At 37.4% G+C, this 27,618-nt stretch overlaps 3 protein-coding genes across 3 annotated transcripts; 2 read left to right on the forward strand and 1 right to left on the reverse strand.

The window, feature by feature from the left end:
• The first annotated feature begins 13,735 nt into the window (after positions 1-13,735).
• On the forward strand, positions 13,736-16,337 carry LOC110858894. The gene is made up of 3 exons (XM_035859189.1): positions 13,736-13,961; positions 15,964-16,148; positions 16,211-16,337. Exons 1-3 carry the CDS (start codon positions 13,737-13,739, stop codon positions 16,335-16,337), a joined length of 537 nt encoding a protein of 178 aa, XP_035715082.1. The 5' UTR covers position 13,736.
• Positions 16,338-17,088: 751 nt separating this feature from the next.
• Positions 17,089-19,093, reverse strand: LOC110859008. Its single transcript, XM_022107883.2, has 7 exons — positions 18,892-19,093; positions 18,703-18,756; positions 18,500-18,587; positions 18,358-18,397; positions 17,628-17,841; positions 17,410-17,435; positions 17,089-17,268 (listed from the first exon to the last, which is right to left on the reverse strand). Exons 1-7 carry the CDS (start codon positions 19,035-19,037, stop codon positions 17,198-17,200), a joined length of 639 nt encoding a protein of 212 aa, XP_021963575.1. The 5' UTR covers positions 19,038-19,093; the 3' UTR covers positions 17,089-17,197.
• Positions 19,094-20,241: 1,148 nt separating this feature from the next.
• LOC110859006 lies at positions 20,242-21,351 on the forward strand. Its single transcript, XM_022107882.2, has 2 exons — positions 20,242-20,450; positions 20,836-21,351. Exons 1-2 carry the CDS (start codon positions 20,319-20,321, stop codon positions 21,127-21,129), a joined length of 426 nt encoding a protein of 141 aa, XP_021963574.1. The 5' UTR covers positions 20,242-20,318; the 3' UTR covers positions 21,130-21,351.
• The last annotated feature ends 6,267 nt before the right edge of the window (positions 21,352-27,618 follow it).

Below are 27,618 nucleotides of genomic sequence, written 5' to 3' on the forward strand. Positions count from 1 at the left end.
ATCACTAAATTACTATTTATACTACGTGTAACCTCTACTATGTATACTAACAGTGTGACGTCATGATGACTACTGTGTGTTACATATATATGTATTAGTACAAAAACCAAAATTTCATGAATTTTTATCTAAACAACTAACCTTGACCGATTGTTTTTTTCTGCTAAATATTAATGTACGACTATAGACTTATCCTACATAAATTTTTCAGAAAGTTCCAATGAAAATTTTTGTTCCAAAATTCCTGAATTTTAACATTGGAAAATGGAAATTTCAAAATTTCCCTACAATTGAACCTTGCCATACGAAATTCTAAGACTACTATATTATCCTATGATTAATTATAGCTAGAATTCATACTTATTGGCTTAACCCAAGATCGATAACCACCATTTTATAACCTTGTATAAAGCTGTACCATGTATACATATGTATATATATGTAATGTAGGGATACAAAATCAAAATTTTATGAATTTTTATCTCTAAAACTATTGGAGCCTTTTGTATTTTTGTCGTTAAATCTTATTATACATCTAAACATCTATCATATATAATTTTTATAACTTATATTTCCGAAAAATTTTCCCACCATGTTAATCAAGTTACTCTTACTCAAAGCTTATATTAAATGGAAAAATCACTGTAAACATGTTCAACAAATCCAACCAACCAAGATTTTTGCGACTTACGAAGATTGTTGAGGGACTCAGAGGACTGCACGATGTGAAATCTACTCATTTTTTGTGCAATTTCTCTGGATTTGACCTTGGCTAGTTCGTCACGTCGCCAAGACGCACCCTATTGCGTGGCCACTAGTTAATACCACATTAGAACTACGTTAGCTTTGACCTTGAAGGGCTCATCACCCCTCAAGACGCCACCGAACTTCATTCTTTCGAAGATGAGAGAAATTCACCATCAAACATCCTAAGAATTACACTCATTACCGAGGACACTTGTGACCACCGGCTATATTATTATGTCGATCTTTTAAGTAGCCTACGACTACGTCTTGGAGGTGGTGGAGGAGATTGTGAACTATTTCTAGGGTTTACTACATTTTGAAAATTTGAAATTGGACTAAGAATTGGCATTTCTCGAGAAATTACTTCTTGATTATCAGGTTGATGTGACTCATTGGTTCTAATTGGACTTAATTTAGGAATACTATGTCTACGATTACTACGACTATTTTTAGGTAAATTAGCATTATTAATTGGTACATCATCACCATATACAGCATCATCATTATTATTAATTGTATCAAGAGTATCCTTATCTGGACAAGAAGATGATGCGTCGACATTGGATTGTTGAGTTGGGGTCGACGTAATTTGTGATGGTTGTGTCAATTGTGGCGATGTCTGAGGCTGACGCGGATGGTATCGTCGTAAAAACTGGATATGGAGTGGAGATTTAACGACGCCATCCGGAAATGTGACTTCATACGTCAGCTCGCCGACACTTTTAGAGATGACTCCCACTCCTGGACGAAAGAGAGGGCAAAGACCAGCCGTTATCCCTTTGTCCTTCTCAGAGAGAGTGGTGTCTCGGATGACTACATGGTCTCCAACTTGGAAATGGTCATCTCTATGACGTTGGTCATAGTACTTCTTTTGTTTCTCTTTGGCTCGGGTCAGGTTCTGAGTGACAAGAGAAAGAATTTTAAGATACTGATTATGCCTGTCAAATATAATTTCTTGAAATGTTTTTGGAATTGACTTCTTTAAAACTTTTAGTTCAGAGTCAGTGAGGCCGACATTTATATCGAACGGTAACTTTGGATCATTATTCAAAAGAATTGACGCAGGAGTAAAACCTGTAGACTCTTGAGTTGAAGTGTTAATTGCCAATTGTAAGAAAGGAATCTGTTTCGACCATTTGTTATGAGCTTGGTCATCAAGAAAAGCTCTAATCATAGTTTTAACAGTACGATTGGCTCTTTCTGTCAGGTTTGATTGTGGGTGATAAATACTGGTAAATTTTTGAGTAACCTTGCATTGATTACACAAAAATTTTAAAATTGTACACGTAAAATTGGTACCATTATCACTCACAATTGTTTCTGGCATACCAAATCTACAAAATACCTGTTCTTCCAATATTTTACCAATTACCGCGGCGGAAGTGCTTCGCAGAGGAAACAATTCCACCCACTTACTGAACCCATCTATAATGACTAAAAGATGGGTGAATCCTCCAGGAGAAGACTTGATGTAGGGACCCATCAGATCCATATACAGGGTCGCCCACGGTTTCTCGACCGGCGACGATTGCATCAAACCAGGAGGTTTCCGATTGTCGAATTTCACGCGCTGACAGATGTCACAGGTGGCGATGTATTCCACAATCTGTTGACGCATGTTGCGGAAAAATGCGCTCTTCTTGACTCTGTCCATTGTTTTGTCAACGCCCAAGTGACCACTGTAAACAGCGTCATGGAATGTGGCGAGGACAGGTATCAGAGAAGTTGGAATGACGGGAACGATGGCGGGGGTTTTGGTATAATAGACCACCCCATTGATCGTCTCAAAGTCAGGGGAGGCGTAATTTGTGGTCATCTCCTCTGGACTTCGTCGTTGGTGGCGCTGAATGACCTCACGTGTCAGCTTGCACGCCAATTTGAGGGAACATGCCTGTATTGGTGGATACATGTACTCCTCATCTTTGTCAACTTCTGTGGTGTCTGTACCTGGATTACGTGATAAAAAATCTGCGACACGGTTATCACGCCCTTTAATATGTTGAATATATGGGGACCATTCTTGTAACTTCCAAGACCATCTCATCAACCTAGCGTTCGTATTTTTCATACTCTCAAGGTATGTGAGGGCTTGGTTGTCCGTCTGAAGAATAAATTCGTGACCATCAAGGTACTCACGAAATTTCTCTAGACCGAAGAGAATACCGTAACACTCTTGTTCTGCTGTTGAGTAATTACGCTCAGCTGGAGAGAAAGTTTTACTGGCAAAACTAATCACTTTCTCCTCCCCATATTCGTCTAATTGGGAAATATATGCTCCTACTCCGATATTACTGGCGTCTGTTCTCAAAATGAAAGGTTTTCCAGTGATCGGGTGGGCTAATACTATTTCTTTTAAGAAAGCGGCTTTAAGTGCATGAAAAGCCCGTTTTGCGGCGGGTGTTTCATGATAAGCACTTTTGTTTGAGGTCCACTTATAAATTGGTTCCGCTAAAATGGCCATATGGTCAATAAATCCATGATACCATTGGATCATCCCAAGAAAAGTCTTTAAAAGTTTTCTTGTTGATGGGAATTCAAAATTTTGAATGGCCCTGACCTTTTCAGGGTCCATTTCTATGCCTTTGGAGGACACAATGTGACCTAGGAAGGTTGCGCGATTCTTCCCAAAATGGCATTTTGATTTTTTAAGTGTCAGGCCAGCTTTTCGAAACCGTTCTAAGACAGTCTCGAGATGCCTTTTGTGATCACTAAAGTTTTCACTAAATACGAGGACATCATCTTGATAAATTAACACAAATTCATCGAGACCAGTAAGAAGCTCGTTCATCATCCTCTGATAGGACGCCGCAGCATTCTTGAGTCCGAAGCAAATCATGTTAAACTCAAAAAAGCCCCTTTGGGTACAGAATGAGGTGTACTTACGGCTCTTACGATCCATAGGGATCTGCCAGTACACTTTCTCTGCATCCATTGTACTGATATACTTTGCGTTGGCCAACTTACGGAGAAGGTCATGAACGCGATGAATGGGAAAACTGTCATTCTCGGTATATCTATTGATGTGTCTCAAATCAACACAAAATCTCCAAGTCCCATCCGTTTTCTCTTTCAAAAGAACAGGACTTGCGTATGGGGAATCTGATGGACGGATCACCCCCAATTTTAGCATTTCGTCAACTTGCCGGTTGATCTCGGCATGTTTGTGGGGTGCCGTTGGGTACGGACGCTGTCTCTTTGGATGCTCCTCCATCATTTTTATTGTGTGCTTGACACCTTTTATTCTCCCTAATGGGGCATCGACTACGTCGGGAAACTTTTTGATAAGCTCCTTCAGTTGGTCGGATTCAAATTCACTCACTAATTGTAAATTGCAATTGGAGACGTGAACTTTACTAACTGTGAGCGGGGACTTTTGACTTGGAAAGGAGTCTGAAAAACCCCATTCAAGTGACCCTATGTCCAACACTAACCCACAATTATGAAGAAAGTCCATGGCCAAGAGCATTTCATTTGAACCGTTCATTACAGCAAATGTGTGAGTGTATTCACGATCATTTAAATTAAATTTTAAGGTAACCATACCAGTAGGAAGAGACTCAGTACCATCTAGCATGATAACTGGTCCTTCTACCCATTTATTTACAGAAAATCCTTTCCCTAATACTTTCCTAAGCGATTTTAAAGTTACAATTGAAATCGTAGAACCAGTATCCGCTAAGGCATTTAATTTACAGGAGGGAAAAGTAATAGTAAGGATAGGAATTAGTCGATTTGGATTTTGAATTAGAGGATGAGTAACCACAAATCCGTGGATGGTTACTCCCTCCTCCCGTTTCCCGTCGCATCTTGTGACGATTGTTGACGCTGAGAGTGTTGATCACTCCCTTGACCACAATTCACTTGAGGTTGTTGACGACGACGACAATTCTGGGTGGTATGGTTGCTTAAATGGGGACAAAATGTACACACTTTCGGTCGACCTTGTTGCCGGAAAGGTGCCACTTGTTGTTGTTGCTGTTGTGGTTGTTGTTGTTGTTGTCTATTTGAAGGTGGTGCAGTCTTCTTTCCCGAATTTGCAGAATTTGTTTGATGAGATTCAACTTTCTTCTCACCTTTTTGCCAAGATTTGTACTTGTTACCGTTGTGGGACTTTTCTTGCAAAGGACGCTCAATTTTTGACGCATAGTTGATGAGGTCCACAACTGTTGCAGCACGACTCGCGAGGAGATTTGCTTTCAAGTACGGGAGAGCTCTTTCTGCAATGAAGGTGACAATTTCTGCTTCTTTGTTGTTCGTTGTCATTCGGTTCACTTTCCGGTACTGGAGGTCCATCTCGAAGGCGAACTTCTGGAACGGTTCGTTGTCATTCTGCCGACGTAAAAGTAACTTCTCTAGTGCAACATGAAGATCAGAATCCGATGCATACATGGTGATGAAATGTTTTTTAAAATCGTCCCATGTACGAGCGAAAAGCTTTGTTCGTTGCCACCATAATGATTGATTGGGGTCTTGATTGAAGACTGCAGGCAGTGATAGGATCCAATCTTTCCGAAGAAAGCGCTTCCGTTCCATATGATTCTCGAGTTCCATGATGAAATTCTCGGCTGAATCAATGTTCGGGTTAAATTTGGGTTGAATTTGCATTAATGAACTCATTGATGATGCTGGACTGAGCTTGAATAGTTTGGTCTTGCTTATCTATCGTAGTTTGCATCCTCGTCAATTGTTCATGAATCCAAGTGACCTCGTCTTCAAATGATGACTTCATGTGGTTCTGGTTTCCCATTTCCTTTTCCACAATAGCATAATTGCTTTTTATGCCAGATGCTAAATGGTTCCTGTATCGTCCTATTTGTTCACCGAGGTGCCTAATCTTCTCATCTACATATTCCTGGAAGGGTATATTTGACTGTTGAGGGTACGGGTATTCATAACCAATAAGGCTGGATAGGATAGGATCAGGAGAGGGAGAATTATGTAAAGCTGCCTGTTGCGATACCAATTGTCCTACCGATTCATGTCTATTTTCACAACGAATATCAAATTCAAGCAAAAGTTGCTTGACCCTAACTTCGAGGCTATTCACCCGACGCCACAACGAATCTGTATGCTCAACAAGTTGTGAATTTTGATGATCAGAAGTTAAGAGGAAAATTTGAGCAATTTCAGACGTTAACGAATCAAAAATGCGTCTAATTCTGACAAATTGTTCATGATTTTTGTTCTGGGCCGTAAAAATTATCTCGATATCCCTATTTAGAACATTTAACTGGTTACCAACTTTTTTACGGCGACGATCTGCATTCACGGATTCAAACCGTGGAATCAGCCAAGAAGGTAAGAGTGGCAAAATGTACTTTGTTACCAGTTTATTGATGAAAATACCGATCAAGAGGAGGAGCGCAGCGATTCCAAATACTTCCATCATGAAGAGAAATCCCCCATACCACCGTGATGACGATACGAGGGGCGCTGTTGCCTCTGAGGTCACGTTTCCCTTGAGGTTGGTCAGCCCGGTCATGTCGACGAAGCCGAAGAGTTGAGTCAGCATTCCCATGATGTCGGATGAGGTTGAACCATCCAGGAAGTGTAGGAATATCTAACTTAATACGTAAAACACACTTTCCACTGCCAACAACTCAAAACTGTTCACAAACTCACTGTTTTTTTTTGCCCTTCGCACTTTTTTAAGGATTTCCAAGTTTTCTATTGCACTTTTTATTACAAAGGGTTTCGAAGCACCAATTTGTAACGCTCCCTATTCTATTATGGGATTGCGTGTCCTGATTCACATCCACTTTCGCGGATGCCCCTTTTCTTTGTGATGTTGTGCAAGAAATTTGTAGTAGAAACGCACTTTTTTATAAGAATTATGATTAAATTTATTTACATCAATACCGACTGAAAAATATTGACTTTACAGAAATGCTCGTATTATGAATACGTGGGAGAGCTAATGCTATTATTTTAATTTTAACTAATTATCTAGACAGGAACTTATTATTAAGTTTCCGAAGCCTTAAACCTTGAACTTGATCTTGATGATCACTAAAACTAAACCTGCTGATCCTGAATCTAAAACTACCCTTTTTTTCTCTTCTCTCTCTGCTTACTCTATATATACATGATCACATAAGCCACGCCTACTTGATCACTACCTTTACTTACGCTACATATGCACAAACTACGCCCTCATGATCATGATGATCATGATGACGTAGGCATCATTCTGTGCTCCTCATTCCTATCCTCTCTTCCCCTTCGTGATCTCCTCCTGCACACAATATGGTTTGGACACACATGAGAGGCGAGATACATATGAAAACTACATCTATGTATTTTGAATCCCTTGACCTTTGAAATGCTGATGTCACATTTGCATCAGCGTTCCCAAAGGTTGCAAGGTTAAGCCGAACGATACGGGAATCGGGATGTCAAGTTCGAATGGTGGAACTGTCTTGAAAATCCATTGGTCTGGTGCTAAGCATACCTGTTCCCTTTCATTCATGTGATCGAGAATGATAATGAATGAAAATGAATTTCCCATGATTTGAATGGAAATGAGCGAAAGATTCATTCATTTCAGATGAGTGACTGTGAATGAAAAGATTTCTCACTTATTTCATATTTTATCCTATGCTTTATACATACATGCGGGGCGAGAAAGTAATGAACTCAGATGAAGTGAAATGAAATGAGCATGAAATGAGTGTGAATGACAATCTTGAGTAAAAAAATATGATCACTGAACTTTGAATGAAAAACGTTTTTTTTGAACAGGTCTGGTGGTGAGGATTGCATTAACCCGTTAAGGACCAACTACACATATTTGTGTATTTTTTTGCTTTCCCTTGGGGACCAAGTACACAAATATGTGTACTTTTTTGATTTCCGTTAAGGACCAAGTACAGATATTTGTGTACTATTTTCCCGTTACGTTGGGGACCAACTACACACATTTGTGTACTGCGGAAAAATTTTCAAGGAGACCAAATACACACGTGCATACAAGTCAAAATTTTATTTTACAAAATTTTAACACGAAGCATTTATTTATGCACATTACCAAAAACTATATATCTGCAAAAACAACAACTGTAGTTCGCTGCAATGCATTGTATAACTAATTTTAAATTGTTCACGCTCAGAAATAAGCGGACCCGTATTTTGGCGTTTTCCAGAATAGACATGTTTTCGCCCGTGGCGGAATTTAAAGAAAAAACTGAATTTTTAAAGACGCAAAAACTGATAATTTTTTTAAAATTAAAAGTTTTTTAAATTGAATTTTTATCCCAAGTCAGGGCTTATGTACCCGTCATGTCCCTCTGTCTGTCCGTCTGACTGGTTTGCGATAACTGCCGTAAAACTAATCATATCGACTTGAAATTTTGCACACATATAGTATGGGTCAAAGGAGTTGAGTTCGAAGATGGGTGAAATACGTCAAGTGGTTGACCGGTGGGGGTCATCGGAGTGGGTGGGGTATTACGCACCAAAATTTCAAAATTGTCGTAGAAAGCTGAAATTTGACATAAAGGTTGGTAATGGTTTATAATGAAGGAATGCAAAGTAAAATTTCAAAAATTTTCGTCTGGAGGGACCCGAGAGGATGACCCATTCCGATTTTTAAAATTCATCAAATCGAGCTGAAATTTGGTAGAAAAGTTGGTAGTAGAAGAATATTAATTAAAATAGGAACAATTTTCACATAGAGAGACCCTATTGGGTAACACATACTGTTTTTTTGTAATCTTCGGAAGCTGAAATTTGTTACACAGGATGGTAATTGTTACTAATAGAAGAATATGAATTTAAATTGGAAAAATCAAATTAAATTTTTTAATTTATTGATATGCATTTGCGATAAAACTTCATGCAAAAAGTCCATAGAGTTTTATTAATATAAGCAGAGGGAGTACCATTGCTCTTTGTTCAGCGAGAATGCAAGCCACGTGATGTTTTGATTTGGTTGAGAACATAAACATTACGTCATCACTCATCACCACCATCACTAGAATGTTATATACAACACATACAAGGCATGTATTTTATGTATAAAATTCTGTGAGGTTGTTGAGACTCAGTTTCAACGTCAGGTACAGGTAGCATGTTACCAAACTTGTTACCAAATTACGATAACCTTCAAATTCTCATTATTTCTTCATGACAAATATTTTCGAAATAATTTTTAAGTAATTCTTAACTAATGTTTCTGACCACGGTCAATAAACCAACTTAGATACACATTGTGGTTGGATGGACCCCACTCCGATCTGCTTGTTTTTCCCCAACATGAGAGCCATCATACAAGAAGTAAATCGTCATTTTAGTCTGTTTAGTTGTGGTTTAGTTTGAGGACTGTCGGTATGGTGGCTCGTTCGCATGCAATTTTAGATCACCCATTCAATTAACCTGCTCCTGTCAGGCCTTGAAAAAGTCTGATTGAGTAATAAGCACAACTTGGCCTGACTCGGGCTATATCAAGTCTGCACTGTAGGTTTTATATTTTCAGGGTAGTAATTCTGAGCAAAAATTGTGTTTAATTTTTGAAATCGGATTAAAATTCGAAAGGTTACAGCGTTTTAAAAATCCTGACTTTGGCGGATTTTTTAAATTCCACCACGGGCGAAAACATGTCCATTTTAGAAAACGAAAAAATACGGGTCTGCTTATTTCTGAGCATGAACAATTAAAAACTAAGTCCGGTCAAGATCAGTGAAAACCACTTGGACACTTGGACCTTGCTAAACTATCAAAATGTATGAATCAATAACTTAATATTATTGTAATGAACTGCAGATAATTTTTACTAATCTGCATAAATAAATGCCTAATGTTAAATAAAATCATCAAAAGTTGCCGAAATAAATTCGGTCCTTTATGGTTTGCACACACACTTGAAATCGGTGACGTCAAAATTGTAGGATTATCTTTTCCGGATATTCTGCACTATTGATGCGTTTTACATCGCTTCCCCCAATTATTTCGCATCATTTGGGTTTTCCGATTGTCAGATACCAAATAAATTTATGATAAATTTATGAAAAAATGGAGCAGGGACATTTTAATTAGCATCAATTGATGCAAAAAGGTCGTTAACAGACAGACGGACAGACAGACGGACGGACAGGAGGAATTCAATAGCTCTCATGCTACGCAGGGTGAGCTAATAATGTGTCTATAAAAAAAATTAATCAAAAAATATATTTCTAAAATCCTAATAGTTTATGTTTTATGGGAAAATTGTCGTAATAAACGTTATTTTGTATTTAATATCGTTATTTAAATAATTTACTAAATTCCGATTATGTTAATAAAGTTTAGGCAATTTGTTTCTCCTTTTTCACAGTTTCATATTATTTTAAAATGTGTCATACTTAGTTGAGGTTGACAATCATTTGCATACATACTGCTCTGTGGCAATTTTTTGAGAATATTTGGATAAATTTGCAAGTGTATCTGTCTTACTCGCCCTACAATACGTGTTTATATGTAATTTAAGTGCAAACAATACTTAGAAATAATAAATACATAATCACACTGTAAGAATAAATAACCCCACACGGGGTAAAATTCTATCCATGCCAGAGTTAATAGTGTATGCACTCTCTATGGTGTACGTGGGAGCTTAAAAGCAAAAGAGTTACGCATTTTACTCCGGTTGAATACAGCGTTACTCCCAGCGGAGTAACGCTTCCAGCCAGGGCACTGCGCATTGGTAACCCTCATAGGGGTACTGCTTACTCGGTACCGGGTTCTTTCTGTGAGAGCGGTATATGCAAATAATTTGAAATCTACTTAATTGTCCTTACATAATTTCAATACAAGATTTTATTAATTAATTATCAATTTTAAATTTTCATCCCCCCCCCTTTCGATGGCTCTAGTAATTCGTCATCTGCAATATGGTGATCTGAAAATAAGACGGAAAATTCGAATCATGAGAATACAATTTATTGTATGATTTGAAAGAATTTCTTAATTATTTATTTACCCTCAATTTTTTACGTATTCCTGTAATCCAAATTGCTGTAGAAGTCCTTGCACTACTTGTGTTGCAATTTTCAAGTGGGGGTGGTTAGAATTAAACGGGGGTCAGAAAATAAATAAAATTCCACTGCCAAAATTACACTCGCAGCGTATGCGGAAGGCGGTTGAGTGGGAACTGAGCTACTTTGTGGCTTCAGCCAATCTCCCCGCCCAACTCGATAACTCTGCCACGGGTAAGATATGCATTGCCAACTCTTTCTGGGGTAAACGCAAGTAAAGTGGCCTAAACAGAGTAAAGTTTGGGCAAACTCGGTGAAGGGTTGGTCACTTTACCCTGTGTAGATTTATCAATACCCCGTACAGTGTATGCAGGCAAGTAACTCAGCGCTAAGTTAGACACATTTCTAAGAGTGCACTGTATGCTTATCAAATCAACTAAATACGTCAGCACGTAATTAAAAGGCCTGCGGGATTTTGTCCTACACATTACAACAGTGAAAATATTCCTTAATCTTTACCGAGAAAACGTACCAATTAAAAGCTCAAATTCCAGCTTGATCAAAAATTTATGGGCAGAATAAAAGTGCCATACATAAACTATGACTTCGACCTTCGTGTTTACAACTTTAGTATATGTAAGCAATACTAATAAATAACAAACATAATTTCAATGCATTAAATATGGGTTCACCTATTTGTTCAACAGATAGTGCTCTATATATCACAGAATCAAATGCGTTAAAAAACTTAAGCATGCGTACGATAATAAAATCATGAAAGGTTTAACCGGGAAGTAGTTCACTAACAATGTGATGGTGTAAAGTGTAACCCTCCGATTTGGTTGAAATTTCGAAATTAAGTCGTCCAAGTCAATACAACCAAAGTTTTTTGAGGCAGTTGTGCGATGGCCAAAATATTTGAGGTCAAAGTTGAAAAACATGCAATTTTTAGCACGGGAAGGGAATGGAACTTGGGTTTGCTTCCTCCGCCTGGTAAAAATCTCCCGTTTTGCAACTTTGATCTCAAATATTTTGACAAATCCTGATCATCGCACAACTGCCTTAAAAAACGTTGGTTGCATTGACTTGGACCACTTAATTTCAAAATTTCAACCAAATCGGAGCATTACACTTTACACCATCGCATTGTTAGTATTATGCTTGCAATCCAATTTGTAGGTAGAAACCACATCTACGAATTTTATCCTACCGTGTCATAAAATTTGATTTGATGCTATAATTCACCGCGACCTGACTGTCATAAAACTTAGGATTAGTATAAATACACGGCCGGCACTCGCATAAATGTATTACTCTATTTCTGCCAACCCTCCGACAAGTGAGAAGCTGACCATCATGAAGGTATTTATCGTCTTGGGAATAGTCATTTTTGTCGTGTTAGGCCCGTCAGCGTGACGTAAGTAACTTATCATTTTTGTCTTAATTCTAAAATTTTGCGTGAACATTTAAAAAATAGTTACCGTTTTTCGCAACAGAGTACGTCATAGCACCTCGACCCGTTAAAATATTTGTCGCCCAAGTTGAAGAACTCCAACCAACCGGAGCAACTCTAGGGTTAGTAAGATAAAAGAACAAAATGGAAATGTTTTTGTAGTTACTTTGCGGTAATAAATAATAATAATGGGATTCACGATTCTTTTATAGCGTTTGTATTCCTAACCGTTTCCTAAAATAACGTTTTGAACGTACGATTGATTTTGCAAGTGCTGGAAGGATTTATCAAAAGTCTCGATACTAAGGAGGACAACCCTTCACCGACAGAATCACCGATCTTGATGCCCTTTGGATATGTTGTAGTCCTAGGTGAGTCTAGCAAAAGTGAAGAAGGATTTCATTCCATGGCCCCATTTGCGCCGGCCACACCCACTCAAAAGTGCCAAAAACACGAAAAATACCCTAAGCAGCTATCTAAGATCGCAAAAATGCTTAAATTATGAAAATCCGATCAAAATTGGATTTTTGGTGATTTTTTGAATGATCCAAAACAGGGTATTTTTCGTCTTTTTGGCACCTTTGAGTGGGTGTGGCCGGCGCAAATGGGGCCATGGAATAAAATCCTTCTTCACTTTTGCTAGACTCACCTAGGACTACAACATATCCAAAGGGCATCAAGATCGGTGATTCTGTCGGTGAAGGGTTGTCCTCCTAAGTACACCATTTTTTACTAAACTTGTTTTCTGATGCTTTGCGTCGTAAACTGTTTTACCCAATCAAGAAATCATGAATCCACTAACAATGCGATGATGCCAGCGGTCTTGCTCCGATTTTGATGAAACTTCGATAATTATATAGCCTTAGGAAATAATTGAACACATGTTTTGGGATTTTTCATAATGCTCAGTACGATGGTATAAAAGGCTGAAAATTCGCATTTGTCTAATGAAGTTGCACTGTTTTTGTTTTTGAGGGAGAAAAATGCGAATTTTCGGCCACTTATACCATCATAACTTTGTTTAAACTGAGCATTATGAAGAATCCCGAAACATGTGTTTAATTTTTTTTACCTAGTAAGGCTACATAATTATCGAAGTTTCATCAAAATTGGAGCGAGACCGCTGGTGTCATCGCATTGTTAGTACAGATTTTTTGTTTGGAAGGAATGTTATATTTAAACTTCAAAGATACCAAAAGTAGTTGAAAAGGAGTTAAAAGTAATTCTAGCTAGTAGTTAAAACTCGACTAATAAGTACTGTGAGAGAATATGTATTTATCATAAGCGGTGGATATTTTGGTTGGAAAAAGTGGCATAGATATGGAGAGCATTTGTTAGCTCGGTGAAGCCGATCGACCGATAATCAAGAGGTCCCAGGTTCTATTTCTGGGCCGGCTCTTCTTCAATTTTTGCACGCTTGTCTTCCTCCGACCAACATATTATTGTCCACAGTACTGGTATTTTGAAATGCAGTTGAAGTTTAACTACATTCTTGAGTAGCTATGTGTTCAACACTGATTTATAACTGTAAGTTTGCAAAGTTAAGAAACCGTTCTTGCATTTTTAGAAGTGTGAAACTGCCTGGAATGGTTTTGGATGCCCAAAAACTGATTGCTGGTGGACACGATGTCTACATCGAAACTATCGACGACTATGGCACACTTATTTTCCACACTACCAGTCTCTTCAACACCTTTATCGCAACCCAAAGAACCGACTGGTTGGAAAGAACGATGGATATTACCTTCACGAACGGAACTGTGACCATGTTCAACTTTGCTATCGGTATCACCGATACGAATAACCACAACGTAAGTTATTTCGATATCGTAAACATTTTGAAAAAACCCATTCTATAGAAACAATACGTTTCAACCGGATGGCATAACTATTTTTACAACGCACACAAATAATGGTGAACGTTTTTTTAAATACGAATTTTGCGGATTTTTTCAAATTCTGCTAAATGCGCAATGTTAAACTTTTCAAAATCCGTTTTTTTAATTCATAACTTTCTTCAAAATAATCTTAGAGAATTGAATAAGATATCAAAATGTTCACATTGAGTTGAGCTATCGATTAAAAAATAAAGACTCAAAGGGAAAAAATCACTACAAGAGCTGAAAAACGAGCTTTTGAGTCAAAAATTGTGACATTTGACTTGTTTGAAATTTTTCAAAAACAAGAAAGGCAGAGAACGACAATTTTGTGGGGTACTATGTTGCAAATCTCCAAGTCCTTATCTTCGTCAATGTGCGAGATTTTCTAATGTACAATTTAATTTGCTCGCCACTGTACAAATTTAGAAATATGTATGAAGGCACATATTTCGACATACCAAATTTCACTCAAGTATTAAGCAGCCGTTTTGTAAGTGAGTTGCGATGCTAGAGCAAATCTTATATGAACCCGATCACTAGGAAATTCGGCCTCAAAATGGTCAAAAATGATTTTTTGAAATCTTAAGTTTTTGTAAGATATTGTAAACACTACTGACATTAGGGATCCGCGAAGAAACGAGACCTTAATACATTACCCACTTCGCATTTAGTCTTTTTCGCCGCGCCCGTCATTAATGCTTTTCCGGAAGACTTTGCAACTTCATTGTTAATTTTCTCCCTACGTAACCAAAATTTTCTTTAAGTATCGACTGTTTCACAAAGCTGGGGGTATGCCTTCTTACATATAGCCCAAATTTTTTTAATTGAGCGAAGATAATGGATATATGTGGGATTTTCATTGTTCAGCATCAAAATGATTTTTTTCTCGATTTTTTCCATGATAGTTCTTGCACTGTGGATTGGTCCAGGGTCGGACCAAAAAATTACATTTTATATTTTTTTGTACTCCATGATGAACGGAATCTGAGGGCATATAACATTTTTCTGAAAATCAACCTGTGCGTCCTCACGGTCGTTTTGAACTTAGGGGTCTGAAACATGCAAAAATTCATTCAACGCCTGCCAAAGCTTAGATTTTTTGAGTAATGTCTAAAAACATTTTAATTTCTCTTCGGTTTTCAGTTAAGAGATATATTTACCATCAAAAATTGCCTTCCCGGAGTTTTTCTCCTGTTTTTAAGGACGTACGACTCATCGCTAAAGACCATATTTTTTGGTGAAATTTTGTGATACGGCTTGGGAGGTCTTGCGTTTACCATTTTTCTTGACCTTCCGTATATATTGGTGCAGATTTTTTTGCATATACTTTGACCCACAATTTATGGGCTTTAATATGATACAAGTAGTTTGAATTTATCTTTGACTTCGTGGCTGCATTAGGCACGGACGTCGAGCGATATTTTCCAAAAGTAAATTACATCGTTTTTAACTTTCCAGGGGTCATTATGATGGTTTTTTCTCATGGTGCGTATTTGAGGTTGACATTTTCGGATTCTACATACTTTTTTATGTATGTCTTAATTTTTGCACGCCCACTCCCTTCTCCTTTGAAGTGCAGTCAAGTCTTCTTCGAGTCGTTGTCACTCAAATTTTGGTACTTACAAAAACTCCTTTCCCAAGTTCTTTACTTTGAAGTAGCATAGGAAATTTGTTTTTCATTGGAACTTTATGAAATTTTTAGGATGAATAGTCAGATATATTTAGCATAGTCTGCACGAATTTTAGATTTCTAAACCTATTTTTGACGACACAGCTATTAAACTCCCTAGTGATCGGGTTCATATAAGATTTGCTCTAAATAAAACGTGGGAGTGAGTACCCTCCTCAATATTTCATATAAAATATCGTGTTACTCATTACCGTATTTCTTGTTATTTTTACCTGAAAACATATTTATTTTAACCTTTTTCAGCCCACGTTTGCAAGAAATACGTTCCCCTACAAGCAGACCGATGACGGGTGTTTCCTCGTAATTGACACAACAATATCCGTCACGGATGACGATATTGGAGAAAACTGTGTGCAAGATGTCGCAATAACGAGTTCCCTTCCTATTGCAGTGGACAAAACGCCAATCTGGGAATTTGGCTTTATGGGGTAAATTGACACACATAAGACTCAAAAGTCGAACTGTATTTAAAATTGTACATATTTTGCAGATTCCGTCTATCATTGCGAATTCCGAACAGTGTTCCGAAGCAGAATTTGTACAATCATCAAATACGACTAACTGCGTATGACTCGAATAGTTCCAGCTCGGTTTTAGTCACGCTGCAACCTTACTAAGAACAAAGTTAGGAATCAGGCTTGAAAATATTGGTAGGATGGGAATTATGGTCAAATTTGTGAACAGTAAAAAAATTCCATACCGTAATTCCTGAAAGTATTTATTTATTTCTGAACAAGCACTATATGGACATGGCATACAAGTAGTTAAAGGTTTGTTAAAAAGTGACCACATAGACTCTCGATCCACTGTTTTAAGTATTACGCATGCGGTGTGTGGTAGATTTTCCGACGGCTCCCTAGAATCATGTTTTCACACGAAACTACTGCATTGTCATCAAATTATGGGGAGAGTATGCGGCAGAGGAATAATACGATGATGAGCGCGAATCATTTATGTATCGTGGGTTATTTAGGACCGAACGATGGTGACCCTTTGTAAATCATCGGCGACAGAATTCCTTGATTCCACTTCTCCCCGGCGTCGTAATCTTGCGATCCGGTGCATAATCTGCGTCTGATTCTTGTAGAAAATGGGACACAAAATTATTCCTGAGATGGTGGATGAGAATAAGGTCATCAAAACTACGCAAAAAATAGCCGGCCCTTCAGGGCCGCTGCTTCGTGGCGGCCGGTAGGTCACACTAGCTACGTCGCTGCCTACGCATTTTGTTGAATACGTAGCAACAACTAAGGATCGAGAATGTAGCCAATACATACGCTACACTGCTCGACAAACTTTTGATTATTTCATATCCAGTTAAATGTTAGGTGCTTTCCAAAATCGAAATAATTACATATATATCTGCAATCACATATTTATCTTGCTTTTTATTTAAATATTGGATCAAATTGTTTACGCATTGTGTACAAATTGTATCAGGGATACAATAATTTTTGTTCGCTTTTACCGTCTGTCTTTAATTGATGCTGATATCCGCACAGTTTCGGAAGGTTTGGGCTGGAGCTGAAGTGTAGCAATCGTCCCAGTCTGGAAAAAAATGGAAAATTATCTAAAGATGAACTCTCACTTAGAAACTAACGACGTTTGAATTCTTGTAAATTGATGGGAAGTCCATCAGTTAGAATGACGTTTAGAATGGTTTGTTGCTTAATTTATTTCATGAATTACCTGGTGCTCCATTAGGATATGAAGTCCTGAAAAAAAAATATGTGATTAGCCTTTTAGAATTAAAAAAATTCTGTCTGCTACACGGATCAATTTAGGTCCAAATGGCCTCATTCATATAGTTTACGCTATGCGCTAATTAATACTGCAGTCTAACAATTTTGAGCGTCATGTAATCATTTTTTGATGTAATTTTTGGATTTATTTAAGGGTGTTCATACCTGTAAGTCCACCGGAGGGTGCACCTACTACACCTAACTCCCGCTGGGAGCTGGAGGCGGACGGTGACAATGTCGTTAGGTGGGGCAGGATTGTCGAACGGGATGCAGACTAGGTTTTCTCCTCTCAACGGCTGCGAGGCAGAAACAACTGGAAGTAGGCTGAAGCAGTTATCGGTCTCTTGCTCCTGGGCACAAAGCTCCATTTGGAAGTGACCTAAATACAAGAGAAATAAATTGCTAAACATTAGCATGTGCATTTACATACAAAAGGTGTTCACGGATTTTGTGGAATGACAAAGACACGGGTAACACTTGTAACTACAGAAAGTGATCATGCCCTCCCAAAAACGGGTCAAAATGGGTTTGAAAATTGGAAACAAAGGTTCAGACTCTTGAAAGAAAGGATGAAGGAACATAATGACGCAAAAAACAAAATTACTATGCAGTTATAGACTTAACGGGTTGCGAACTAATTAAACCATTCTACAAATCAGTGAATACCTTTAGTTTTTAGCAGGGACGACAACGTCTAATTTATGAACTCTATCTAGTGGTTTTCCAACAATTTTTTTACAGGATTTATCTCATTACACATCTGTTTTTTTCAATTGATTCATGGTTCGTTAGGTCTTTATAACACAAGGTGTAAATATTTAAAGTTTTATAATATGCTCGGCAGTCTAATTTGAGGAAACCTTATTTTAATAGCGCTAGAACAAAATGTTCTTACCAAAATGGGCGTTATCAAGGCCGGCTTTGACTTCAATTATCTAAAAAAAAAATATGTTGGGTGAACTTATAATTATATGGTATGATTTGAATTTTCACTGGCTTTCGCTAGCCACTTGTTATAAGGTGACGTTACTACTTACAGATCCGGAAGTATAATTCCCGGTAAGAGCGCCTTTGTCGTAAATACCACCTTGGGAAGCGTCGTAGTTACCAGCGGCCTCTCCACACCTTGATTAAAACAAAAACGCTAAGTTTTGCTATGACGGTGTTTTTACCAGATTATAAAACTTCATAACATGTAGCTACGTATTTTGGAACAAATATTCGATAAATGGTTGCTCACCTTCCACACTGACTATATTGGAGATCCTGATGAACATTATTGCACCAGACTCCTCTGAAAGATAAATTTATTAATTAACAAAAAAATATGGTGAGTACTATTCTAACTCAGTTATGCAAATACAGCGAAAAATCAATCGGACTGATGTAATTTATTTCAGATAGCATAATTTGTCACTGGTTTACTTACTTGTTGTCATACCAATAAGGTGGGTTGTAGGGGAGATTGGGGTCCAAATGTATGGAGGTTCTGGCCAAAGGTTCCATCAGGTAGCCATGGGGTTCCACAAAGCCAAGGGCTAAGGCAAGAACGACAGCAATTGCAACAGGCTTCATTTTTGTGATATTTAGTCACGGCGAGTTTTTTCTTTTTATTTATGATATAGTATGAAATTTATGATACGTACGATGCCGTATTTATACCAGGTAGTTTTAGGTGGTTATTATATATTATCTGTAAAAATTATCATTCTTCAGTCATTCATCAGGATGAAAGTTTATTCTTATTTTTCTTAGGTGGGGCTTCTACTAGTTACAAATACTAAACCCAGAAAAGGATTGTTTAGGTGAGTCAAGAAGTGAGATTAAAAGATGAAAATAAATCGTCGCCTCCACCATCAGGGAAAGTATTCGTATTCCTCACATTGCAACCATGGGATTAATTTTTTAGTGCAAATTCTAATTTACAAGAATCTAATTAGATGAATAAATATAAAAACAATCAAATTTGGAAAATTTCCCAGCTTGCTTAGTATTCCTGTCCGTTTCTCACCATTTGATAATCATTACCAAAAAATTGAGTAAAATATATTTCTTCATGCCATTGCAATTAAATTTCTATGATTACGAAGCCTAAGGAATTATTCCTAGGGCGGTGATGTTAGGAATACAAATACTTTCTCTGATAGTGGGGACGGTGGTTTATTTCCAAATTTCAATCGCACTTCTAGTCTCACCAAAGCAATCCTTTTTTCGAGTTTCGTTTATAATTATAATTTGTACTCGGTGCAATTGCACAATGGAAATGGAATCATGATCTAGCATCATGAATCGTGTACCTCCTCATTTGGCACTTGCTTGGCACGTCGTGTGGGAATGATAAGTATTTCAACACTTGATGCACACTGCCTTTGCAATATTTTATTGGTGCAAAGCCGTGTGGAAATTTGATAATTCTTTATCAACTCAACCATCAATCGGGGGAATATTAAATTCACGCATTCTGCTTAATGATGGCATCATTATGATGTTGTGGCACTTGAATCAATTGAAACGTCAGAATTAATCATTTACAAACTGCATTTACAAACTGCGTGGCTTTACCTATCTACTCATATGTATGTATACTGGATATACATACTTATTTAGATCAAATATTCGTGAGTTGAATCGCAATTTAATTCTTATCAAGTTACTAATTATCAGTTTGGTTTTATATTAGGAGTGTTATGTATGTAAGTCTGCATGCCTAGGGATACAATTTTCATGATCACTCTCTCCAGCAGTGTAAGGACAGGTATAAAAGTAAGGTGTTGAATCTGTATTACAGCAGTCGCATGCAGAGGCTCCTATAGTTTGCTTAATTAGAGAAACTAATTTAAAAAATTTGCAGCAATCATGAAGCTCTTGGCAATTGTCCTGCTATCCATGATGAGATCTGCGTTGGGGGGCGTCGTTACTTTCCAGAGATGCGGAGGCACACTTACTGAACTAAGAGTAGAAAATTGCGAGGGATCAACTTGCAGGCTGGTAAGAGTTGAAGGGAAAGGACCGTCCATTAATTATGCACCTTTTCGGATTTTTTTAAAAATTTAAACACTAGCAAGTTTTGAAGGCACTTGAAAATAACAAACAAAAAGCTTTAAAACTTGTACTTTAACTAGCATAAATATTTTTGTTGTCCGTGGTTTCTCCTAAGGGAGTGATGCAAGGATGATTTTTTAAATTAAAAGTACGGGAATGAAATGCAATTTTGTCATGGTAACTAGTCAGATTCGTGGAAAAATTTCATGTAATTCTTGAACTTTTACTTTTTTTGAAAAAATGCATGCTTGCATCACCACCTTAGGAGAAACTACGGACAACAAAATGTTTATGCAGCCTGACTTTAACTTTAATTTGACCAATTCGTTAGAACCCGGGCACTCTATACATAACTGAAGGAGACCTGATCCCGAGCTCCGCCTCAAGCCAACTGCACCTCAAGGTCACGACTACTTATTTCACTGGAGAAGTAACTATTATCGATACGAACCTGGACGACTCATCCGTCCAGCCAGGACAAACGTACACTATCAGATTCACCATTGTTCCAAATGATGTTTTGGCCGGAAGTACACTACCCATTAGGGCGACAATTTCAGACGTAGCTTCTGGACGTGTGGAGATTTGTGCGCATTTCCAAGTCTTTGTAAATTTTCCCCAGTAAACATATCATCCTGTTTTCTACTCTTATAAGTTTTGAAATTCGAAATTACCAAACGACATATTTTAATTAGTAATTAATTTATAATTAGTGTCTCTTAAAAATTTAAATTTATAGCAATTAAAATATTTTAGTTCTCAAGTTAATTGTGCCATGGATTTCAAACCAGTTTGTGAAAACTATGATATATTTTAACAAATGAATAAAGCCGGTAATGAAATGAAATGCATATGGATTTTGGCATATCTAATGAATAGGTGGCAGTTAAAATTATTACAGATACAATCTTGGTAATTTGATCGTGTCTATGTATGTCGTTATTTCAAAGATGTCGTTGTTAGTGAATAGTTAACAGTTCATTAAAAAGTAGTCCAATTAAATGTTGATGCACTTTTTAACGTATTTTGCTTGCGTTTCCTGGGGCCAGTTTTCCGACGGCAACCGGGTGGATTGCGTCACTTTCCCCGGGAGAGAGCAACCACTCTCCGGGGGCACCTCCGCCGCTCCACCCATTTGCGTATGAAAAGATTGCATAATGCAACGCAATTTGCATTGCATTATACTGAATAATGCAGGTGGGATTTGGTCCAGTTATTGGATTGCGTCACTCATTTTCTCCAGATAGCGAGAGATAGATCTACACCCACCAGCAGGTGGCGCGACTTTCTCCCGCCGCACGAATCGGCTGCACCCCCCTCCCCAAATGTCACACTTTGTCACGGATTCTTGGGACCCCTCCCCCCCATGCTCACCGTGACATAATTTATGGACCACCCCTTAAGCTTAACATGACCATGGTAGGGAAAGGTTTAAGAATAATCGGGTCTTCTTAATGACGTAATTTATGGGCGTTCCTTAACTAAATCTTACATCTGCATCTCCATCATTGGAATATATTGCATTCTCAATCATGGTTTTATATTTCATGAGGTTATGCCCTTTAATCTGTAAAATTAAAATTGTTTCGGGTTAATAATAATTATTGAGGGAAAGCTTTGTCTCTTAGTCTGTCCGTCTTTCAGCAGACTAAGTATAGAACGGACCGAGGTAATCGAGATTGGTTTACGACATCAGACTTAAGAGGGAGGATGCTATCAACTTTTGGGGTTACTCCCCCCCTTTGAGGTGAGGGGATGTGGAACATATTTTATTAGGAAATTACTTGTTTCACCCTATTGTCTCATATTGTTTGCTACCGTTTAATATATGCACATTGTCAGAAATTTGGCAAAGTCATGACTTTTACAGTTTGTACAGTTTGTGCGTTTGTGTTTGGTTACTTAATTTTTTAGTAATTTTTAGCCCACGTTTTAAGAAAATCGGTGAGAAACATGTCTGACATGAGAATTGTTAGGATTGAAATTTGTCCCGTCTGTAAAAGCAACTTGCCGCCGATATGGCCAAACTTTAATACAGAACTATTATTTAGTGCATATTTGACGATACTTTTTTCTGCAGGTTTGGAATTGTCGTGTGTATCTGAAGATAAGTACCGTTTGGTAATATTTTGATACTAAATTTCTAACAGTAAATAGGTCAAACTTAGGGACTCGCCTTCCTCGAGAAGTCGGCATGTTGCACGGCAGCTTGGCACGATGGAGCCTAGACGAGTATAAAAATTAAGAATAGAAGAGAGATTTTAAGTAAATCTTATTACTCAGGAAGGATTTTTTACGTGAAAAACTTTACGAGAAAAGATACTTCAGTAATATTTTACAATTGATTTAAAGAAACACTCCTATTTGGCACATTTAGCAGCGAAATGCAAGCAACCCCATTGAATGAGGAACTTTGTATAAAGCAAAGAACGAGCCGATTCGAGCGAAAAATCCGTCCTGAATACTAGGCATCAATATAAATTTGAGGTACCCAAGACGTGACAAGATTTGAAGTATCGCACGTTTTCGGGTCTCCCTATGGATAAATTCGAAAAATTTGATGAGCAACAGGTTAATTTATGTAAGCTTACAAAAGTTAACGTGCAGTTCACCAATTCATACTTGTATTTATAAATATGTAAATATCCTTAATCACCCAACCACTATAAAGGAGTGAATACAACCAGTTAGGATTCCTTGTTGGCCAGGGAAAAACGCCTAAAATTCAGGTAGCAAATTCATTTAAATTTCCCTACTTATTTATTTACACTCTTAAAAATTATGTTACATTTCGGACCAGGAGATAAATGCAGTTTGAAATCAATAATAATTAATCTATATAGAAAATCCGAGTGGAATTAATTTAATAAAGAGTAAAGTAGATTTCTGGATTTAGTATAGTTTATTTATTATGCAGTGTGAATTTAATGCTCGAAAAGGTAATGTTATTTTTAAGAGTGTAATAATGATTCGTATTTATCATGCAAGATTTGAGTTCAGAATATTTTTCAGAGATAATCCTGCATAATTTACCTGTACGTATTTGGGTGCTTCTATGTCCACCTGAGTAATTATGTTGCAACCTTGAGTCGGAAAGGAATTATGAAAAAGTTTAAACAAGATATTTACTAAATTGAGAAAAATAGAGGCAAAATAATTCGGGGCAACTTGTGACTTGGTTGAATTGCAAGAAAAATATTTAGAACAATTTAAAGATATTGGTATTCATTTTTTAAAACGAACAGTACGTAAAATAATCAGAGCCATCTACTTCGAAATTCCTTAATCCGCATAGAAATCCGTAATATTTTTTGGAACGGCGGAAAATAATCAAATATGTAGTTCTTTCTTACCCTGCACAATGTAAATCCCGCAAAAATAATCAGAAACAAATTCAAAGATGAAATCATCTCTTACACAAAAGTTTCTTAAATTTGTGTTACAAAAAAATACATAAATAAATTACGTTAAGAACATACTCAGCTGGGTGACAATTACGTTTTTATCACAATGTGCACCGTAGTTTTATGGGTAAACGCATATTAATCAATTATGCAAACAACTAGACATGCACTGAGTACTCGGCGCTGCCGAGTACTCGGCAGATTTTGGCCTTGTGCTCACTACTCGGACTCGGCTGAGTTTTTTTGCGTGCTCGGCCGAGTATTTCTTGAATTTTTATATGCATCTACCCTAGTAGCACATACCCGAGTTTTATTCATAAAAAAACACGAGAATCCGAACCCGAAAAGTCGTGTAAAACACGAATGAATTAGGAGTCAAAGTGGGAGAATTTATATGGTAGATGTCCCACTTTTAGAGGGCTAAACTCAAAAAAAACTCGTATATATCTGGGTGAAAAGTATGGAATGACACGTGTTTAATTCGGATATTTTCAGTGTCATGCTCGTGTCGATTTGGATGATTATTCGTGATTTAAAGGCACACAAACTCGTATATTACACGTGAAGTTAATATGAAAAAACACCAGAATTTTTCAGTTTCCCTTTATTTATACGGTCTTAAGTTTAGATTAATCGCAAAACCAAATGATAAAAACGATATTAGGCCAGACATGTCCTCATCTTCCGCAATGTGCTCATTTCCGGAACATCCATCGGGTCGTCCAGTTCTGTTTGTAAATCAATAATCAGGTTAGGTAACATTTATCCGTATTTATCCGTATATTTCTCCGTATACTTCGAAACCATCATTCTTACGGTTTGAGTCTTTTCGGCGCAGTTTTTAGCCATTCCTTCATAACTTCTTCCACCTCGTCGTCTGTCACCTGCTTCGATTTCCTGGCGTGATATAGCCTAACAGAATCTATAGACAGAAAAATTATACTCCAAGTAAATCCAGGAGAATTTGTGAATGACTTGCCCAAAATAATTGACTTCATCCATGTCTCCTTAAATCCCACTTTGCCACCACGCGATCCAATCCACTTGTAGGTACAGGCCAATTCATCGGTGCACAAACAAGATAGCACCTTCCGAGTGCACGAAGAGACACTCTTTCCCCCCTTCTGGCTGAGATATTGTACCTAATTTAAGTGCATGCGTAACTAAACAGTTTTACGTCATAATTATTAAACATGTTAGAATTTCCGGCTTACTAAAGATTCCCGACTATCTGAAGAAGAATAAACCTTGTTTCCATTTTCAACATCATCCAAAGTGTTGCATGCTAACTCGTGGTGAACATTTTTTGGTTGGGAATTTTTATATTCAGTCCTTTCCCCAAGTTGTAATAGAATACCGTCAAGACTGTTCTGAATTTGTCGGTTCTGAGCTTTCAAAATGGTAATATTTCTAGCCACCCAGTTTTGAAAGTCCTTATCTACATCTGCATATGGGAAATCAGTTATTCATTACCTACATATGTACATATGCACAACGAATTGTCTGTAGCTCATATTAAAAGAGTTATAAAAACCATGTGCTATACCTGGATGACAATTTTGCAAAGGGGTGGCAGCAAAAGAATCATCCCGGTTATCCCCAATGTTATCGTTTCTGTATTCAGTAGTAGCCGGAACCTGAAGCTCATTCAAAACATGGTCCGGTGACGAATCTGAATCAGAAATAGTTTCGTTTGTAGTGCCAAGATTTTCTACCCCAACTAAAATAGATCAAAATAAAGCAATACAGAAAAGTTGAACCAGCATTGTTTTGTTCATTTTTAATTTATTATTACCTAAGCCAAGAGTGAACGGGATCGGGGAGCTGTGAGGTGGGTCATACTTTTTTGCCGAGTCAAAGATCAACTTGTTGATTTTATCAGTGTCTGCATAGTTAATGGAAATGTTAAGCTTAATGAAAATTAATTTCATCCAATAAGATAATTTATTTTAAACCTTTTGAACCATGTGCAATGACGGGTGGTGGTGGCAGGGTAAAAGAATCCGGATTATTTACTTCGTCGTCAGATGAATCACTGTAAGTTGTGTTTTTGTTGGATTTTCTGCTCTTCCTTCCCCCATCGCTGTTAATTTCTGCGTCTGATTGATCCAGAACTTTAGGCAACTTTGAAAGAGCGTCATGATACGAAACTGAAAAAATAAGCCTGCCAATTAATTTTAATTTAGAATGAGACATTGCATGCAATACAAAATCTAATAAAATCTCAAATAATTTAAGGTACTTACCAAATTGTCGACCACTACCGAGTAATTTGATGGTATGAAGTGACCAGCACTCTTGAACAGGTTCATGCAAGCTGACCACTTTGACCAGACGGTTGGAATTTTTATAATTTGGCCAAGCGCACTTTTTATTATTTTGGCGTAACCAGGCGGTCGATACCACTTCTACTTCATTTGTTTCCTCAAACTTAACGAGAACAAAGGAGTTGTTGGATGACATTTTTATAAATGATTTAGCGGGGCTGCAAAAAATTCTGTTCCAATTGGCAAGAGAAAAATCTTTCGTAATATTCTGGTAGTGTCGAATAATGTTATTGCACTAAGATTTGAAACTCGTCGAATATTTACCTCGGCCGAGAGACAAGGGGTTTTATAAGCGTTGCAGGTATTTTGAAACTTTTGTGCTAAAAATAATTCTCGTGTTCCTTGTTTAAAAAATGCTCTAACAACTACAACACTTTTATCCTCGAGTTCACACACAGAATCGCTCTGTCCAACTTTAACCTTAAATAATGTATGATTAAATTGTTTAAAATACTGAGTATTACTAGGAAGGAGAGGCGAGGAGAAATTGAAGGGACTGGAGAGACGAGGCAGGAGTGCACGGCATGATGCTTTATCCGCTTGGGATTCCCTCTCCACAAGTCTTCTATGAACTTGTTGCAGGGGGCAATTTGAGGATCTCACTAATTTCTTTATTACTTGCAACTGATTTTCGAACTTAAAAGCACTAAATAAATCAACTGGGCCATGATTTTTACAATCATTAGCTAAATGTAGTAAACCGTGCACATTAAATGACAAGTTTTCTTGCCCGTACAGACGACCAAAATGTTTTACAAAATAATGAAGTAGTTGGTCAGCATAATAGTTCAGGGTGTCGTTAAGAATTTTGCTGGACAAAATCGTCACCGCTACATGAAGGCACAAAAAATTTTGATACAGGTCGCTTGAAATATTATTTTTTAGTACAACTGGGCCAGTGTATAGGATGAATTGACGAAACTCAGTTGCCTTCCAGTAGTCCAGGTCTTTGAGAATTCTAGGCTTCCGTGCAAATTCACTGGGAATATATTTTTTTACTCCTACTAGCTGGCTTGAAATTATATTAATTTGGTGAGGACGTAAACGTGCAGGACACTTTTTTCCCTTTGTAAGAAGATATAGGATTTTACGAACTATTCCCAAGCAAACTAAATGCATATATTCACCAGGGACATCTCTAACTAAATCTAAGGTAGTAATTTTCTCAATTAAGGTGGTTTCGTTGTGGTGCGCTGGATCATCTTTTTGTCTGAAGGATTCATTTGTCCTTAAGGAATAATTACCGTATGGAAAAATTACACGATTTTTATAATACACACCCTTAATTGTGCATCTTCCACAACAACTATATCCACTGTGACACTTTACACCAAGGACGAAGGCACGAGCAGGAGCATCACAGATTAAAGCACTAATTTTAAT

This window comes from Folsomia candida, unplaced genomic scaffold (assembly GCF_002217175.1).
Source record: "Folsomia candida strain VU population unplaced genomic scaffold, ASM221717v1 Fcan01_Sc023, whole genome shotgun sequence".
Lineage (NCBI taxonomy): Eukaryota > Metazoa > Arthropoda > Collembola > Entomobryomorpha > Isotomidae > Folsomia > Folsomia candida.

Excerpts from the sequence above, each read along its gene's own strand:
- LOC110858894 (XM_035859189.1), top strand. The coding sequence starts at position 13,737 with ATGGTTTTGGATGCCCAAAAACTGATTGCTGGTGGACACGATGTCTAC. Across the intron at positions 13,962-15,963 it reads CCGATACGAATAACCACAAC|CCCACGTTTGCAAGAAATAC; the intron begins GTAAGTTATTTC and ends AACCTTTTTCAG. Across the intron at positions 16,149-16,210 it reads TGGGAATTTGGCTTTATGGG|ATTCCGTCTATCATTGCGAA; the intron begins GTAAATTGACAC and ends CATATTTTGCAG.
- LOC110859006 (XM_022107882.2), top strand. The coding sequence starts at position 20,319 with ATGAAGCTCTTGGCAATTGTCCTGCTATCCATGATGAGATCTGCGTTG. Across the intron at positions 20,451-20,835 it reads AGGGATCAACTTGCAGGCTG|AACCCGGGCACTCTATACAT; the intron begins GTAAGAGTTGAA and ends CCAATTCGTTAG.
- LOC110859008 (XM_022107883.2), bottom strand. The coding sequence starts at position 19,037 with ATGAAGCCTGTTGCAATTGCTGTCGTTCTTGCCTTAGCCCTTGGCTTT. Across the intron at positions 18,757-18,891 it reads CCTTATTGGTATGACAACAA|AGGAGTCTGGTGCAATAATG; the intron begins GTAAGTAAACCA and ends TTTATCTTTCAG. Across the intron at positions 18,398-18,499 it reads GGAATTATACTTCCGGATCT|ATAATTGAAGTCAAAGCCGG; the intron begins GTAAGTAGTAAC and ends TTTTTTTTTTAG.